The sequence below is a fragment of the Ciona robusta genome, chromosome 3 (genome assembly GCF_009617815.1).
Source record: "Ciona robusta chromosome 3, ASM961781v2".
Taxonomy (NCBI): Eukaryota; Metazoa; Chordata; class Ascidiacea; order Phlebobranchia; family Cionidae; genus Ciona; species Ciona robusta.
This window is the reverse complement of record NC_143237.1, coordinates 266,720-285,545: the sequence shown is the minus strand read 5'-3', so window position 1 is coordinate 285,545 and position 18,826 is coordinate 266,720. Positions and strand designations below refer to the sequence as shown.

Below are 18,826 nucleotides of genomic sequence, written 5' to 3'. Positions count from 1 at the left end.
CATTACCCCAACACTCAGGGATTTAATTATACATGGCATGCACTGGCTTGAACCCAAATTGTAGAAGTAATAAAACGTTACGAAATAATTGCGGACACTCGAAATGTTTCCAATCAATTTTTTTTGTAACTACAATCGTAAATGTTCGGAAAAGTGCATTTGGTCATTGTGCATATTAAATTTCGAATAAATGGATATAACTTATTTATCCATGGCGAGTCGACAACAGTCCTAATAACACGGGTGTTTCTGTTTCATACACCTTGTGCCAGCTTAGAGTTACCACGTATGTAACTTATTTATCCTGGCTTTGCAGGATACACGTATGCCTGATAATTTAAACAACCCATTAGTGACCACTGGGTTGAAGCATTTGCCGTTTAGTGTCTTGAGCAACACACACACGCCCACGATAGTAACAGTGACGAGCCTTGAACCCGTAACCGCTGGGTTATAGAGGCAAACCTTATCAAACCGATAAAAATATTTGCGACTTAATTATCTTTTTGTTTGCTGAATTTTGGGACGTGTTTTTTTGTGGGGTAATACCACGAATTAGTACTATTGTAACTTTATTAATTGTCAACAATTCAATGGAATTTAATGGAACACATGTGGAGTTATTTAGTGATTCGCACAACGGGCGAAGTTCAAAATATTTTTTATTTATTTTTATTAAGTTAATTTAATTATTTAAAAATACAAGTTTTTATTTTTCTTGCCTTGAAAACATTATTTTTCTTTCCCATTGGTATAGTTTTGAACAGTCAAGTGTAGTATCTGCATAATATGGTGAGGGAAAAGATGGGACAGCCTTTCATTTAATTTTGTCGTCCAACTTGTTAGTAAGCAAAGAATATTCATATAATTATAAAACCGCATCATCATGACTCCTATGAACCGTTAGATTTATGGGCTAAAGGTGTCCCATCATACCCCCGGTACTGTCTATATGCATAATATTATTAAACGACAAAGGGTAATGTTCGAACATCAACTGATAAATATTGTATCCTACAAATGTATATGAACTTTTAAGAACAAAAAATTAGTAACTTTAAAATATTGTTTATATTTTTGCCACAAATTGGATATTGCTACAATATATTCGCACAATCCACTTCTCATAAATTATCTCCAAGTGCCTGTGACGGAATTTCAAACATACACATTATTATCCGGTTATTATGTCAGTATATTGAACCCCTGAGGTATAAATTATTGAATTACAAACACGCCTTTCGAAGTTTAGCAAAACCTAAGTTAGGTAAAATAAGGCCAAGTAGAAAGTTGTTGGATTTATATTAACTTGTATTTAATCTATACAAAAATAAATTGGCTCTGCCAGTTTCTTTGCCATGTAAACTTTGGATTTACAATTTTAAATCATTATTTTGTATTTATTTTATCTCAATATTAAGCCATATTGAGTCTGCCTATTTTCCCCATATAAACAGCAAGCTCATACCAATAGTAAGACACAAAATGCTGTAGCAGTGAAACACCTCGTGTTCTCATTCGTTTGTTCGGTTCAATGAGAATGAAAGAAAGCCCGAGGGAGTCGAGTGAGGTTGTGTAAATAGAGTAATTCAACGCCTGCCATACAACGGCTGTTGCTTTATCCGGTCTACTGGTTTGTAAAGTGTGTTGACGTCATTAGTATTGCGCTGGCTTACACAACATGAATATAAAACTTCACGATCAACTAATAGTTACAGCTTATAGAAACATGAATAAATGGACAAAATATTATTTATGGTGGCACAAATTAGTACAAGCCTTGTTTTAAAGTTAATTTTAATTGTTTTAAGCGTTAATTTTCTAATTAAACCGCATGCCCACAACCACAATTGTGTCTCACATTTTTTTTCAAAAAAAATTTTCGAAGGATTTTTTTTTCGATTTTTTTTATGTTTAAAGATCAAAGAGGAGGCAAGAAGAGGAGGACAAAGAGCACAATAATAGTAGAGAAAGCATGTGACTTCCTCTTATTCAATGAATCGATTATGTTTTCCTTGTGTCTGCCCTAGCCTGAGGGCAAAATTTTCTGTCCGGCGGTGGGCGCTAGGGCGCACAAGCTTTTCGATGGCGTTTCTTTAATAAAATGATCCGGATGACCTCTGGATGTATCGCTTCTCGGCTCTTTGAGCTAAGATCAAGTGTAGTATCTGTTCTTCTCAGTTTAATACCTGGGACGGAAACGATTCGTTTCCTCTATGTATTAATCGGATTTTTGAACATAGAGCACGGTGCTGGAGCTTGCTCCACCCTGCTCACGGGTTGTCCTGGTATTGCAGTACCTCCAGGTTCGGCCCACATTCCACTCCGGTGGAATTCCTTATCAGTAAATCAAGATTCCGAAGTAAAAAAGAAAGTTTGTGAACGGTTGGGGGAAAACAACATTGGTTGGGATTCAACAATTTGAATTAAAACTACCATGGAGTAAACTACCGATGTTTGTATGCGTATAAACGCTGTAGTATTAGTTTGGTAAAAGTAATTAAACAAATGCAATGCAAAAAATATTTATTCACCGTTTTGCTGCGAGAATCGTACCCGCACAATAATAACGCCTTCTATAATACATGTGTATTTGAACGCATGCGCAGTCGGGTTTGAACGCATGCGCAGTCGGGCTTGAACGCATGCGCAGTCGGGCTTGAACGCATGCGCAGTAGGGTATAAACGCATACAGTATGAACACTACTGCACACAACAGTGCATGTATAGTTAAACTAATCTGATAAAAGTAATGATTGTGGTAAGTAATTAAAAACTATACAAACAACGTAATAATGTTATTAGTTATGTTTGAAGTCTAATTTCAAATGGTCTTCCGCTGATTCATGCTTGTCACCAACATTATTATACTGGGGTTGGATCAGCGGTGATTCCCCATTTCTCAATGAAGTATGAATGATATTTCTTCATTACGTCATCGGTTATGACGTCGCCTTTAAAAAGCACGAATTCGCCAATCGCCCCTTCCAAGTGGACTCTGCATGTCGGGTGAAAGGCACCGATTGCAAAAGAAGTTTCTGAATCAGTGGTTTTTGCTTGAAATCTTTGAAGTAACTTTCCATTGCACCATACACTACTTGCATTGGCACCACCATTTACATTCCACTGGACACTGATAACATTCCAGACATGAAGTGCTTTGGGATCAGCGTTGCTCAGGGTATGACGGATTTTAACATTACCCACTGTGCCAGCTATTCGCAATACGCTGGAAGTGATCCCAATGAACTTATCAAAACCTCCATTGTCGATCCCAAACAACCCCCGCCAAGGTAGCAGAGAATCCATACTATGCGTGTCGATGCGGTAAACTATAAACACAGAGAAGAGATCTTTCTCTCCTCGTTTACGATTCAAATCAATATGGGTTTCCAGACATTTTTTAGTTTCTTTAAACACCAAAAACCTGTGACCGTTTTGTTTTTCACGAGATAGTTGTGGTTGGTGGTTGGGGTTGTACTGTGTTGCTGGTATCGATGACAACCCATGATCATAAACCTTTGAAACACCTAATGTTTCCGTAACTTTTACATCTGTGTCGTAGTCCACACGGTATTGAACTGTAGCGGTTGATGTTATGTAATCTGGAAAGTAATACTTAAAATCGTCAGCTTACATGAAGTAAATTGTGATGAATATTTTGTTTCGTACAGTACTGTTGGGGTATAAGATATAACACCTTTGTTACACAATATCCAAATATCCTGATCGAGTTAAACAATTAACAACGGTTTATATGAGTCGTGGGGATACGGTTTTACAATTCTTTGAATATTTTTTATTTAATACCAAATGAGACGGGAAATCAAAATGAAAAAGTGTCCCATCTTACTATATAACAATTACTATATAACAATTGAAACACCGGAGCTTTTTCCAATTTTATTTAACTGCCTTGTTAAAGCATGTACAAGCCGACCACCAGGTAAAACACAGTGATGCGCATTTCATATCACCTGAGATATGGTATATCGCCCATTGTACAGTGAAGAGTATTTCCCCCCACCCTGATTCTTCATCGATTCGTTCAAGTTCCAACACAGCGTTATAGAAATTGATTTTTACGACGGTAACTTTAAACTTCTCGACTCGCGAAGTATCTTTAGGTTGGGCTGTTGCCTTAATATGATAAGGTTTCCAATTCAAACACACTTTGTAGTTTATTGTTAGATTTTGCTTCCATGTCGTTGAATGAATTGTCTTTTCAGAAGAACGTTGAATAATAGTTGAATAACCTTAAGGGGAAAATATTTGTCTTTGACTAGTTTAGTTTGGATGTCATTTTATATAGCAACTATACAGTAGGGTGGGGGAAGATGGGACACATTTAGCACATAATATCCAAACATCCTGATCGTGTTTTATATACTTAACATCGGTATATGGGAGTCGTGAGAATAAGGTTTCATAATTCTTTAAATTTTATATGCTTCCCACCAAATTGGATGAGAAAATAGAATTAAAAGATGTCCCATCTTCCCCCACCCTACTATATATATTAAAACTACCGAAGTTTGACACCCACCGTTTAACTGATACGTCCCTGCAGGCCAAATAATAAGAACCACAACAAGCAACCAAAACATTGGATTACTTGGTGCGAACACTTCCCGTTTCTATATTATCTTCCTTGTAAACAATCTAGTTTGACTAAATGTAAATGCGCTGCAGAAGAAATAAGTCACAACTCATTCCAACTTATATAAGAGAATGCGTCGCATAGCAAAGCTCACGTAGTCGCTAAAATAATTACTTACAGGTGGCAAGTAGCATGATTCTACCCCATGTAAAATTACACCTCGACCCCTTTATGCTGATCACAAATTCTATTCTATATATAGAGGGGTGTCCTACTACTAGATAATCATATATATAGTGTTTAACAATTGTTTGGTTTCCTGTATTTTAAAGTGAATATTAAGTACGTGATGTTACGTGTCATAGTTTTTAGCGGTAATAGTTATAATGATAGCTTCATTTTTTCTTGGTTTACGGGTAGCGAAGATAAATAAAACACATTGATATAGGGACAGAACAACATTTGTTAAAGCACGCTTACAATTAAAAACATATTTATATTTAGTTGGAAGAAAATAATTGTGGTCGCTACACCTAGCGGACAAACAAGTCATTTATGTTTGATTATTCCCAAGTTAAACTTTTAATGGAAACAAAAGTTTGCGTAAAAACACGACCCGTACGATTAAATGGGGGGTCGTTTTAAAAGATTGGGTCAAGGGGAAAAAACATATAAGTATTTTTACCAATAGTTTACAGTAAACAGTTTGACAATATTTTCATTGCATGCAAAACAATCACTCACAAAGTTACATATGTGGTAACTTATCCGCATAACGCTACCATTACACGCACAAACATGTTTTAAACTTTCCTGGTGATACAGCGAAAGAACAAAACTTCGAAATCGTTGTTTCACCTTTATGACTGGGTAAATTTAACAAGAATTAACTAAATAATAAAGTAGTTTTGTTAGATAAAGAAACAAATGTTCCAATTATAATCGGCTTTCGCAAAGGGTAGATCGCCATGCCCTGCTCGCTTTATCGATGATGAAAATACCTTTACCGAAATGTCATGACTTAGTATATAATCTTTGTCTACATAGCTCATTATACTTTAATATCCCGATCGTGTTTTACAATAAAAAGCGGTCTATCGGAGTCGTGAGGATACGGTTTTATGATTCTTTGAATGTTCTTTGTTTACTACCAAATGGGACGAGAAAGTAGAATGAAAGGTGTCCCATCTTCCCCACCTTACTACTATATATTAGCAAGTAATCCAAGGAATGTTATCTAAACAAGGTTCTTGACCAACCACAATAAAAGACGCATAAACACGAGAGTGATCGGGGACGATGTACGATTTCCACTTTTAGGGACTGGACGTTGGGACTTTACCGTTAGGGGGATTTCCCAAGTTTCGATGTTTTCAACATATTTATTTTCTTATATAAATATTTCAATGTCGTTCATCCATCAACGCATGCCGGTATAAACAACATGTATTATATTTCATACACTTCATATCCCCATGCGTGATTATCACGTTTAACTGCTTGTGTTGGTGAATTTGTTGTTTCTTCCTGTATCGCCAGCTTGGCTATATATCAAGCGAAAACATCCGGCATCTTAATAGTGACGTATTTATAGTCATTTTTTGCACATGAGCAATCTTTATCCGCAGCGTATCTTGCTGGAAGCGGTGGTCCGTCGTTGCCACGCGTTATAAATAACTTTCATTTATTCATTCATTTACTCAAGTTATACAGTAGGATTGGGAAAGATGGGACACCTTTTCATTCTATTTTCTCGTCCCATTTGGTAGTAAACAAAGAAAATTTAATGAATTATAAAACTATATCCTCACAACTCCAATAGACCGTTGTTAATTGTTTAAAACATGATCAGGATAGGTTCGTATTATGTGCTAACGGTGTCCCATCTTACCCCACACTACTATACAATAATTTTAAAAAATGACTATTCCAATGAAACAAACGTCAAGTTAAAATAGAAATACCCGACCATGAACTGTTAATTGATTTGGTCGGTGACGTAAATCACGCCACCAAATTTCCCTTCTTAACTTGACGTCACTAAAATAGCCGAAAGGCAACACAGACTGGCGGTGCCTTACTCGGTTGGTTTAGCGAAAAAGGAAATGAACCTGTTATCAATAAAGTGATTGAAATATGGCCAGGTTCGTTTAGTCGCCAAAACAGGCGTTTTATTACAGTCGCATTGAAATAAAGTCTTATTGTTTGATAATGAATCTATAGGTTGCAAAAGTTTGCTGTTGGTTGCGGCTGTTGTATTGTACGTCGGTGTAGTATTATGGTAGGTTAGGCCAAGATGGGACATTCTGTTCAATCATTCCATTTGGTAGTAAAATAGGAATGTTCAGAGAATTATAAATTCACGACTATAAAAGAACGTTGGTAATTGTTAGAAACATAATTGGGAAATTTGGGACATTGAGTGCTAACGGTAACCATCTTACCCCACAGTACTTAATAAAATATAAATGTTTTTCACAGAACTGCTTCGCCAACGATGCATTTAAGTAATATGTTTCTGCTTGAGCTAACAGTGGTGTTGTTTCTCGTGGTTACGGCACAAGGAATAGGTAAAGTCTGTTCAATATAAAACATCGAGTAAAAGTCTCAAAAAATGTTTGTGGTAAATAGTGCTTTCGGGGATTACCCACCAAGAAAACTTTTTTGCAAAACAAAAATCGACATTCGTCATAACACGGGTGTTCTGTTTCATACACCTCGTTTACAAATTACCACGTATGTAACTTATTTATCCTCGCATAGCGGGGCAACAACAGTTGTTATAATACGGTGTTCTGTTTCATACACTTCGTGCCAGCTTACAAGTTACCACGTATGTAACTTATTTATCCTCACATGGCGGGGCAACGACAGTCGTTATAACACGGGTGTTCTGTTCCATACACCCAATGCCTGCAAATTACCACAACGTATGTAACTTTGTGGGTTAAACCAAATGCTGTGTTGGACTAAGATAGTTTAGATGGTGGTGTCAATACTGAATACCTTTGTTTGTTTATATACTTTGTTGTGCCGTGGTTAGCGCGTTTGCTTTTGAGTTTACGCTAGGTTTCGCCATCAAGACAAGGTGGGGCTAGTGCAGAATCCCCCCACCTTATTTTCTGACCCTTAACCACTAAACCCTAAGACTTTCCACCAGCCTATTCTGCTATGTACCGGAGGATTCTTCACTAGTGCCAACAAACAAGTTACGTTCATTCATGTAAACAAACTGAAACTTCATTACTAGAAATAATAATTCATTTTTATCCCAAGGACCCAACCCTACAAGCAGCAACTGCCAGCAAGCCAGTTTACATGGTGGATATCATGGCTGGGTCCCTCAGTGCCAACTTTTATGGCGAAACCAGTTCAAACCTGAACAATGCGTTCGCTCGTTTCTATCTGAGAGATGTTGGTGCGTTAACGAACTAACTGGTCGATCAATATCTTCAGCTTATCATGCCAGAGGCAGTGGGAGTTGTGGGAGAGTTAACAGACCTGGTGGGTATCTAGTGTTGGAGTATTTGAGACTTTTCTATCAATTATAAATTATTGGCTGATTATTCATTTCCCCAACTGTTTTAAGTAATTTAATCTTCGTATCTGCGAAAAATTTAATTAAATATATATTATTAATTTGTTCAGCAGTAAATTGCTTCAAATGTTATGAATGAGAAACAACAATAATAACTTTTTCATGAGGTTTTACTGAGGTCACTCATGATTAATATATGTGAACTTTTGTTGATGCGGTTCATTCCCACAATGCAGGAATTGGACAACAACGCTGCGGTAGAAATGAAGTTTTAAGAAGATGTGGTGGATGCGAACAGACTTGTGAAAATATGTTTACTTTAAACACAACACCTTGCCCTCGAATAGCATGTGTCCCAACATGCATTTGTAGGCGGGGGTTTTACCGGCACGAAGGAAGATGCATTACATTGCTTCAATGTGTTCTTGGTGCAACATTTCCTGGGCAAGATGGCCCATACCCTGGAGAAGATAATTGTAAGTGATAGGGGGGCACCGAAAGTCGATATATCCTCGCATGGTGGAGCAACGACAGTCGATATATCCTCCCGTGACGGGGCAACGACAGTTGTTATAACTCGAGTGTTATGTTTTATACACTTTGTGCCTGCTTACAAGTTACCTCGTATGTAACTTATTCCATCTTGCATGGCGGGGCAACGAAATTCGTTGTAACAAGGGTGTTCTGTTTAATACACCTTATGCCCGCTTACAAGTTACCACGTATGTAACCTCATGTTGTAATTCCTTGCAAATGTCTCTTTTAAAGACACATATGCCCACAATGGTAGCAGCATCAAGCATCAAGCATCAAGCTTTAAGCTCGTAACCTCTAGGTTAAAGGCTAAAAACTATATATACATATATGCATTGTTGAGTGTAAACGTTCTTTAACACGTAACATTTAACAGCTGGATGTCCTGGCAACCAGATCCGTGTAGAGTGTGGTAGTGGATGCCCATTACCCACATGTGAAATACTTAACCCACCATCTACAGTGTGCTTATCAGTTTGTCGTACTTGTGTTTGTCCCACCAATACAGTATTGAATGGAGATTATTGCATACCATATAACCAGTGTCCTTCTACTGCTACAACACAACCAACACCAGGTAAGAGTAATAGTAGTATATAAAATTGTATGTGTTAAATTACCTATGAAAATGTGATTGACCGAGGGCTATTTTCTTCGCTAGTTGTTTATTTGTTTTGTACCTTATACAACAATATACACATGCTACTACCCAGTTGTTACTGATGGGTTGTTTACATTGTCAGCAAAATATTGCTAAAAAAATGAAATATGTTAGAATATGAATACCTACAAAATTACATGTGGTTACTCCTAAATGGGCACGAGGTGTATGGAACAGAACACCCGTGTTATAACGACTGTTGTTGCCTTGCCATGCGAGAATAAACAAGTTACATATGTAGTAACTCTTAAGCAGGCACGAGGTGAATGGTACAGAACACCTTTGTTATAACGACTGTCGTTGCCTTGCCGTGCAAGGATAAATAAGTTACATAAGTGGTAACCATAAGCGGGCACGAGGTGTATGAAACAGAACACCAGTGTTATAACGACTGTTGTTGCCCAGCCACGTGAGGATAAATAAGTTACATACATTCCCTTGTATATATTTATTTTTTGGCCATTAAAATTTAAAATTCTGTTTTTATTACACATATACAATTTCAACAAAGCTTAATTTTGTTCCATCAGTTTGTCCTGGCAACCAGATCCGTGTAGAGTGTGGTAGTGGATGCCCATTACCCACATGTGAAATACCTAACCCACCTTCTACAGTGTGCCCAGAGTTTTGTCGTACTTGTATTTGTCCCACCAATACAGTATTGAATGGAGATTATTGCATACCATATAACCAGTGTCCTTCTACTGCTACAACACCCCAACCAACACCAGGTAATTTAAATGTGAAACAAAGTTTCGTACCTGGTAACTCATAAGCAGGCACAAGGTGTATGAAATAGAACACCCGTGTTATAACGACTGTTGTTGCCCTGCCATGTGAGGATAAATAAGTTACATACGAGGTAACTTGTAAGCTGGCACGAGGTGTATGAAACAGAACATCCATGTTATACCAACTGTTGTTGCCCCGCCATGCAAGGATAAATAAGTTACATACATGATAACTTGTAAGCTGGCACGAGGTGTATGAAACAGAACACCTGTGTTATAACGACTGTTGTTGCCCTGCCATGCAAGGATAAATAAGTTACATACATTCCCTCGTATTTATTTATTTTTTGGCCGTTAAAATTTAAAATTCTGATTTTATTACACATATACAATTTCAACAAAGCTTAATTTTGTTTTTAACAGTTTGTCCTGGCAACCAGATCCGTGTAGAGTGTGGTAGTGGATGCCCATTACCCACATGTGAAATACCTAACCCACCATCTACAGTGTGCCCAGAGTTTTGTCGTACTTGTGTTTGTCCCACCAATACAGTATTGAATGGAGATTATTGCATACCATATAGCGAGTGTCCTTCTACTGCTACAACACAACCAACACCAGGTAAACAAGATTATAATATAGAACACGTGGTTCACTTTTTGACAACTAGTTAGATTAGGTATACTAAACCCTTTAATGATTTAAATACTTGGAAACTTAAGCAGGTTGTTAGCATCTTATGCTTGGGAATTTAAACCTAATCAAACATAAGTGAAAACCAGGTTAAATCTTTTTAATTCGATATTTTTAAACGACCTTAAGTGCACACATGGTGAATTTAGAATGTAGTGACAAAATTGATTTCCCCCATGACTTTGACTCTAGCCCAAATGTTTGGGTTCGAAGCTTGTTGTTGCTACCATATTGGGGGTTTGTCTCCTTGGGCAAGATACTTACCCTAATTGCTCCAACCCAGTGGGTTGTCTACTTTCTCAGCCACACAGAAAGACACACCTACAAAGTTACATACGTGGTAACTCGTAAGCGGGCACGAGGTGTATAAAACAGAACACCTGTGTTATAACAACTGTCGTTGCCTTGCCATGCAAGGATAAATAAGTTACATACGTGGTAACTCGTAAGCGGCCACGAGGTGTATGAAACAGAACACCCGTGGTATAACAACTGTTGTTGCCCTGCCGTGCAAGGATAAATAAATTACATACATTCCCTCGTATTTATTTATTTTTTGGCCATTAAAATTTAAAATTCTGTTTTTATTACACATCTCCAATTTCAACAAAGCATATATTTGTACCAACAGTTTGTCCTGGCAACCAGATCCGTGTAGAGTGTGGTAGTGGATGCCCATTACCCACATGTGAAATACCTAACCCACCAACTACAGTGTGTCCAGAGTTTTGTCGTACTTGTGTTTGTCCCACCAATACAGTATTGAATGGAGATTATTGCATACCATATAACCAGTGTCCTTCTACTGCTACAACACCCCAACCAACACCAGGTAATTTAAATGAGAAACAAAGTTTCGTACCTGGTAACTCATAAGCAGGCACAAGGTGTATGAAATAGAACACCCGTGTTATAACGACTGCTGTTGCCCTGCCATGTGAGGATAAATAAGTTACATACGAGGTAACTCGTAAGCGGACACAAGGTGTATGAAATAGAACACCCGTGTTATAACGACTGTTGTTGCCCTGCCATGTGAGGATAAATAAGTTACATACGAGGTAACTCGTAAGCGGGCACAAGGTGTATGCAACAAAACACCAGTGTTATAACGACTGTTGTTGCCCTGCCATGCAAGGATAAATAAATTACATACATTCCCTCGTATTTGTTTATTTTTTATCCGTTAAAATTTAAAATTCTGTTTTTATTACACATATACAATTTCAACAAAGCTTAATTTTGTTTTTAACAGTTTGTCCTGGCAACCAGATCCGTGTAGAGTGTGGTAGTGGATGCCCATTACCCACATGTGAAATACCCAACCCACCATCTACAATTTGTCCACTATTTTGTCGTACTTGTGTTTGTCCCACCAATACAGTATTGAATGGAGATTATTGCATACCATATAACCAGTGTCCTTCTACTGCTACAACACAACCAACACCAGGTAATTTAAATGTGAAATATGCAACGTGATCTGGTATTGTTTCAGTTGTTTTTATGCACAAAGTTTGCTGCTACATATTTATCAGTAAATGTCTTGCGTCGTGGCAAAGTGGTCAGCATGCCTCTTAACCCAGAGGTAATGGGTTCAGGGCTCGTTGCTGGCTCCGTTGTAGGCGTGTGGGGTACCTTGGGCAAGACACTTAACAGTAATTGCTCCAACCCGGTGGTCACTAATGGGTTGTCTGAATTATCAGCCATATAGAAAACAAAATAAAAAATAATCCAAAAAAATAAATAATAACCGACAAAGTAACATACATGGTAGTGTGATGAATTCTTATGGTTATGTATTTGTTTTATGTCTTAGCTGTGTATTTCCTCTATTCAGAGCGCGATTTATGTTTTATACTATGTCTATGTTAAGTATAGAGCATGAGTTAATTGCTATCACCGCATTCCTTCGTTTACGCATTCCTTCGTTTACCGCATTCCTTCGTTTTACATTATTGGCACATTCCTGTATTTTGCGTGCTGCTGTTGATTGGTTAATTGCGTGGGCGTGACGTTGCATTTTATAGCTTAAGAATTAAATCAGTTGCTTGTGGTTGAGTTCGATAGCGGTCTTACTTTTGTCTAAACAAGAAATTGCTACAGTAACTTGTAAACGGGCACGAAGTGTATGAAACAGAACACTTGTGTTATAACGACTGTCATTTTCCGGCCATGCGAAGCGAAAAACGATTAAAATTTATGTAAAACAAATAAAATTCAGTTTTTGTAATTTTTCATAACACAGTTTTTAAAATTTTGTTCCAACAGTTTGTCCTGGCAACCAGATTCGTGTAGAGTGTGGTAGTGGATGCCCATTACCCACATGTGAAATACCTAACCCACCATCTACAGTGTGCCCACTATTTTGTCGTACTTGTGTTTGTCCCACCAATACAGTATTGAATGGAAATTATTGCATACCATATAACCAGTGTCCTTCTACTGCTACAACACCCCAACCAACACCAGGTAATTTAAATGTGAAATATACGACATGACCCGGTAGTGTTTCAGTTGTTTTTAGTCACAGAATGTCCCAACAACCTGGTTTATTCCAGTTGTGCTGGATGTGATATAACATGTGCATCACGAAACATACTGGTACCTTGTCTCCCAGTTTGTCAGCAAAAATGCACATGTCCACCGAACACATACCTTCATGGAAACTCGTGTTTAACCAGCCTTCAGTGTGATGCTGCTTTGGGTATTTTAACTTCTTATTGAAACCCATAAAGTTTCATGCGTGGTAACTTGTAAACGGGCACGAGGTGTATGAAACAGAACATCCATGTTATAACTTCCGTCGTTGCCCCGCCATGCGATAATAAATAAGTTGTAAACATTCAACTAAACATAATATTTCAATAATTCAAGTTATAAATACAACATATCGTTGTAAAAGAAATATTTTTCAGCTTGTCCTGGGAACCAGATTTACTCGATGTGCACGGCTGGGTGTGATATAACTTGCCAGAACTTTAACAATCCTCCATCATGCCTTGCATGCCAGGCACGATGTACATGCCCAGCTGGAATGGTCCTTAATGGAATCAACTGTGTTTTAACATCGTCCTGCCCAACCCCCTCACCAGGTAAGGATATAAGTTTGATAATAATTATCATTAAAAAGTCATTACTTTTAATTCAGGCAGTTATTTTCATAATTATGGCAAAACACGGATAATTTGCACAACTTTTAAAATTTAAATGGTATATTTAATATTATTGAAGCCAAGTTTAAATGGGGTCCCTTGTTACGTTTCTGAGCTGGCAGAATACAGTAGTTGAACCGTTTGCTTGATAGCCTATTGTAGGATCACCTTGGTATAAAAAGCAGGTTCGAAGCTCGATGCTGCCACCAGTGTGGGCGCATGTGTTCTTGGGTGAGACATTTAAATACTCCAACCCAGTGGTCATTAATGGGTTGCTCAAATGATAAATAAGTTTCATTAAATAATAATACTGCTGGAGCATTTTAAACAGAACTTGTGATTAATTATTTTTATTAGATGTTTGTTACAGATTTCAATCCAACGACGTCATGTTGTCACTATACACTGTATTTATTTGCTTTCCTAATCATTGCTACCGTAATCTAAGAGGCGGGGCAACAACAGTCGTTATAACACGAATGTTCTGTTTCATACACCTCGTGCCCGTTTACAAGTTACTACGTATGTAACTTTGTGGGTGATCAAACTTTATTATTTTCATCCCAGTTTGCCCCGGAGAGCAGGTGTGGAACGAATGTGCAGGTTGTGACGTCACATGTGCTGAAGTCCAAAGTGAGGAACCTTGTATTGCTGGATGTCGACGGGCTTGTGTTTGTCCGCAGGGAAAGTTTAAACATGGAATCCAATGCTTAACTGGCGCCCAATGTTTGCAGGCTTTAGGTTTGTTTTAATGTAAACTAATGTGGCATTTCACTTCTGTTTATATTCTGCAAGAAGTAAACAAATTTATTTTAATACAAGTTTTAATGATTTTTTGGCATTTGTTTTTATAATCCTGAATGACCGACATTTCGTCTGATATACGGCGAGACATTATCAAGGTTTGTGTATTTTACAAGGACACACACGTCCATAATGGTAGCAGCGTCAAGCCTCGAACCAGTACCCCCTTGGCAACAGTCAGACACGCTAACCAATGCGCCAAAACACTAAATGTTACCAAACTATTCCCAGAATATCTGTTTCATATTCACAATACACGCGGTGGCAACGTATGTGGTTCTGTGGGGGAAGGCGGGACACTTTTAAAACATACTACCCATATAATCTAATCGTGTTTTAAACAAATAACAACGGTCTATAGGAGTCGTGACGATACGGTTTTATATTTTTTGGAATGTTCTTTCTTTTTTGTTTACTACCAAATGGGACGCGAAAATACAATGTAATGGTGTCCCATCTTCCCCATCCTTATTATACCGATATATTTAATTATTATATTAAATTGCAGCTTCACCAACCAACCCTTAGAACCACGGAGATTCCAGCCAATAAAACATTGCGACACATATACCAGAAATGATGTTTCATTGTCACACAAACCAGAAAGTCGTGTATTTAACGATTGTCGTTTTGCTGATAATTCCTTTTTATCGTTGTATTAATTAATGTGATCTTCGTTATTGTATTAAAAGAGACAAATATAATGTATGTTACTATATAGCATGAAACTCCCGCACATCAATAAAATATATAAGTGATGATAAATTGAGATTATTACGTTTCTTGCCAATGACGCTACAACATTAACTAGACCAAACAGGTCCCATAAATTTGTAAATACAATTTCACAATTCCAAAAATATTAATTATGAATGAAAATGTTTACTGAAAATATTATTGTAAAAGTTTCATCGTGACCTCCAGTTTTGGGTATGTTGTATCGCTTGTTTATATAAATTAATTAACATAATCATATTAAAAAATTTTCGAACCGATCGATATAGAATATTGAATATTATGCGTATGACGTCGATATCATATATTCGTGAAGGATTTAGCAAATAGGAATTGGAGTCTCTGCTTGGTAAACAGTTCCTCGGTGGAGGCGAAGATTTAATTTGTAAAATAAAAATAAACTTTTTAAAATCATTTTTTTAAGTTGCTAAAGAATAATATTAATAAGTATTCCACCGCTTCAAAATACGAACAAAATATTTTTTTTTAAATGGCATTTAATAAATTAAAAATATATATTTTTATTAATGAATAAATATTTGTATGGTTTTGTGCATTCTATAAATATTGTGAACGTTTACTACGTGTTGACACAAGCTGCAGGAATTTCGTCAAAATAATTATTGCTGTAATCTTCACAATCCGCTGTTGCTATAAATAGATTCAGTGTTTCCGGATGTTAAAATACTGCTTATGAATCCTATCTTAAGACTTGTTTGGATATTTTACAAGAGGCAACACTGGGCGCATTGAACTCACGCAAATTACAATTAACATTGTTACGTCACAATTCTCAGCGTTGCTCCCAGCGTCCCACGTGATCAACACGTTTTCATTTTTTGCTCATGTGAGTTTTGTGTGCGGTTTGTTCTTTTGGTTTGTCACCATTTTGAAAAAATATCAAGCAGTTAGAAGTTATAGTGTAGAAAAGTGAGGGCAGTCAGGTTTTGATAAGGGCTTGTTTTAGCATTGAATATGCACTGAAACAATACAGGCCGAAGTCTTGTGTTCAAATCACATCAATGTTATCTCGCTCACGAATGAAGATGCGTTGAGTGACAGCCGCCGATGCAGCTTTGGTTTGGCAACGTTGAAAGTGAGTTTATATCTTTATTATAGAACCGAGTGTTCCTACTTTGTCGCTGCTTATAAAGCTAATAATTACCCTTAGCTCGTATTGTTTCAGTATGTTGGCCGAATATGTAATATACGGCGCGAAAAAATGTTAAAGCAAAATATAGGTATAGTAAGTTGGGGAAAAGATGGGACACCTTTTCATTCTATTTTCTCGTTCCATTTGGTAGTAAACAAAGAACATTTAAAGAATTATAAAAAGCGCATCCTCACGACTCCCATAGACCGTTGTTAATTGTTTAAAACACGATCAGGTTATTTGGATATTATGTGCTAAGGGTGTCCCAACTTACCCCACAGTACTACACAGTTAGTAGGTTGGCAATGCATTTGTGTTCAAACAGTTGTTTCCAGCATTATATAATAATACCAGTGTACGCTGTGCTTGCAATATTAAAATCCTGTTTATTTAATTTCAACTAAAATTTTACCTTACAGGTATGACGTCACAGTTCACATGACGTCACTCCGCTGGTTCCATGACCTAATATTGATTAAAAATATAACGCGAAACGAAAGAATTGCTGGAGAGAGAAAATACGAAGGTAAAACAACGTTGTTTAGTGAACTTATCACAAGTAATGGAACTCAATGTTGAACGATTTAAAAGTAAATGCTGACGTATTGGTGTTGGAACATGTGCATCCATTGTAGCCTGTTAAACATAATATTATACAATGACAATACATTACCTGCATGTATATATGCTAAACAACATAAAATAAAGACTGCAGAAAAACACAAATTTTTCTTGAAGAACTGTTATGATGCGTATGTGTTGTTTATTATTGGTTTACCCGAATTTAAATATCAACGAATCTGACATTTATTATTTGTACAGAAAAGAAACAAAGACGAAACGAAAAACTCACGAACGAAGATGGAGCCATAGCATACCCAGACTAAGATTTATTCTTAGTCGATGTAAATACTAACTTATGTGAGCTGTAGCATAAAAAGTTCCTTTTATTGAATGCTTGTTTAAAATTGGATGTTTGTGTGGTACACGGTGTGTGGGGTGGGGAAGTATACGGAGATCAAATGATTAAGTCCACCTTTGTACACGTTAGTAACGTAACGTGGTTGGGAATCTCGGGTTTTATTTCTCCATGTGTGTGTGTGTGTAAACAACCTGCATAAGAACGGTGCGCGCAGGTCAGATTTCCCAACTTCAACCCAAACTCCTGGTGCCACTTATCAGCAAGGCCGGACAGTCGGCATCAGATAGATAGAAGTGACATCGCTATAACTAGGGATCGCTGTTAGGAAGTTTAAGTTAGACAGAACTGGGACACTGCACCGGGCCGACACAACACGTGTCATTGCACCCAGGCCTATACAGCAGACCGTCCTGGTTTGCGTAAACCCTTACACGCCGGTTGGTTAAAAGTCCGGTCGGCGAAAGCTGGTGGGTTCCAACTGCAAAACAATTAGGCGCCAAACCTGCGACTAGGGTAGGGATAAAAAATGCTAAAAATGTCAGCCCCCTGTTAGATCCCCCTAAAAAAACTAACCAATTCATTTTTCCAGGTGTCAGTTTATGTTGTCATTCCTTTTTTGAATCGACAACAAGCGCGAATATGCGACGCAAAATCGACGTTGTTGCGGCGGATAAAGTGATTCCGAAGATCACTCGGTTCGATCAATCTTGCGTTAAAGCAAGATATAGTTAGCTCCCAAATCCGTTCTTATGCAGTTTCCCCACTTCGTAAACAACTAGTTATTGCGACGCGATGCGACGGTTTGCGGCGGCGAAAAAGAGCGGTTTTAATATTTATTATTGTATTGGCCCATAGAGAATGCTGTGTTGCTGTGCTTATTGTATGGGGTGGGGTATGGTGGTGTTGGGGGGTTGTGGTGTTTATTGTATGTATTGATACACACTTACACTACACACGAAGTGCCAATGAAGGGAATTAAATTCGTACAAATGTTATGCGTGTTCGTAATCTCTATGCAACCTCTACTCCAATGATGTGGCAGTAACCCTGGGAGCTTATTTAACTATTGGGAAGATTTATAATAGTTAACTCTACGAGCATATTTAATTGGGGTCTATAGCTAGCTTGTCCAACCATGGTGACTCGGAATATACAGTTCTACACTTCATTCTACACCAAAACATTCACATACAAACATATAAACAAATGTGATGCGAATGGTTAGGTGCTACAGCTCGCCCCTTCTATATTTTTATATCTTAATTCATTGGATCAGCCAATGCCAGGTCAGAAGTGTGTG

The 18,826-nt window shown here is 37.5% G+C and overlaps 2 protein-coding genes and 1 non-coding gene across 3 annotated transcripts in view; 2 read left to right on the top strand and 1 right to left on the bottom strand.

Annotated features, from left to right (window-relative positions):
- LOC149737360 (zonadhesin-like) overlaps positions 1-15,481 on the top strand; it is a 53,295-nt gene extending 37,814 nt beyond the window's left edge. Inside the window, exons 61-70 of the mRNA XM_089873669.1 lie at positions 9,049-9,249; positions 9,864-10,064; positions 10,488-10,685; positions 11,389-11,589; positions 12,013-12,210; positions 13,029-13,229; positions 13,285-13,464; positions 13,676-13,852; positions 14,480-14,653; positions 15,225-15,481. Coding sequence (XP_089729795.1) covers positions 9,049-9,249; positions 9,864-10,064; positions 10,488-10,685; positions 11,389-11,589; positions 12,013-12,210; positions 13,029-13,229; positions 13,285-13,464; positions 13,676-13,852; positions 14,480-14,653; positions 15,225-15,244 — 1,751 coding nt within the window. The 3' untranslated portion in view covers positions 15,245-15,481. The remainder of the gene's footprint in view (positions 1-9,048; positions 9,250-9,863; positions 10,065-10,487; positions 10,686-11,388; positions 11,590-12,012; positions 12,211-13,028; positions 13,230-13,284; positions 13,465-13,675; positions 13,853-14,479; positions 14,654-15,224) is intronic.
- On the top strand, positions 2,129-2,322 carry LOC149737362 (U2 spliceosomal RNA). Its single transcript, XR_016384795.1, has one exon. It is a non-coding gene; the product is annotated as a U2 spliceosomal RNA (small nuclear RNA).
- LOC149737361 (uncharacterized) lies at positions 2,411-4,774 on the bottom strand. The gene is made up of 3 exons (XM_089873810.1): positions 4,547-4,774; positions 3,978-4,256; positions 2,411-3,605 (listed from the first exon to the last, which is right to left on the bottom strand). Exons 1-3 carry the CDS (start codon positions 4,605-4,607, stop codon positions 2,866-2,868), a joined length of 1,080 nt encoding a protein of 359 aa, XP_089729936.1. The 5' UTR covers positions 4,608-4,774; the 3' UTR covers positions 2,411-2,865.
- Positions 15,482-18,826: the final 3,345 nt, after the last annotated feature.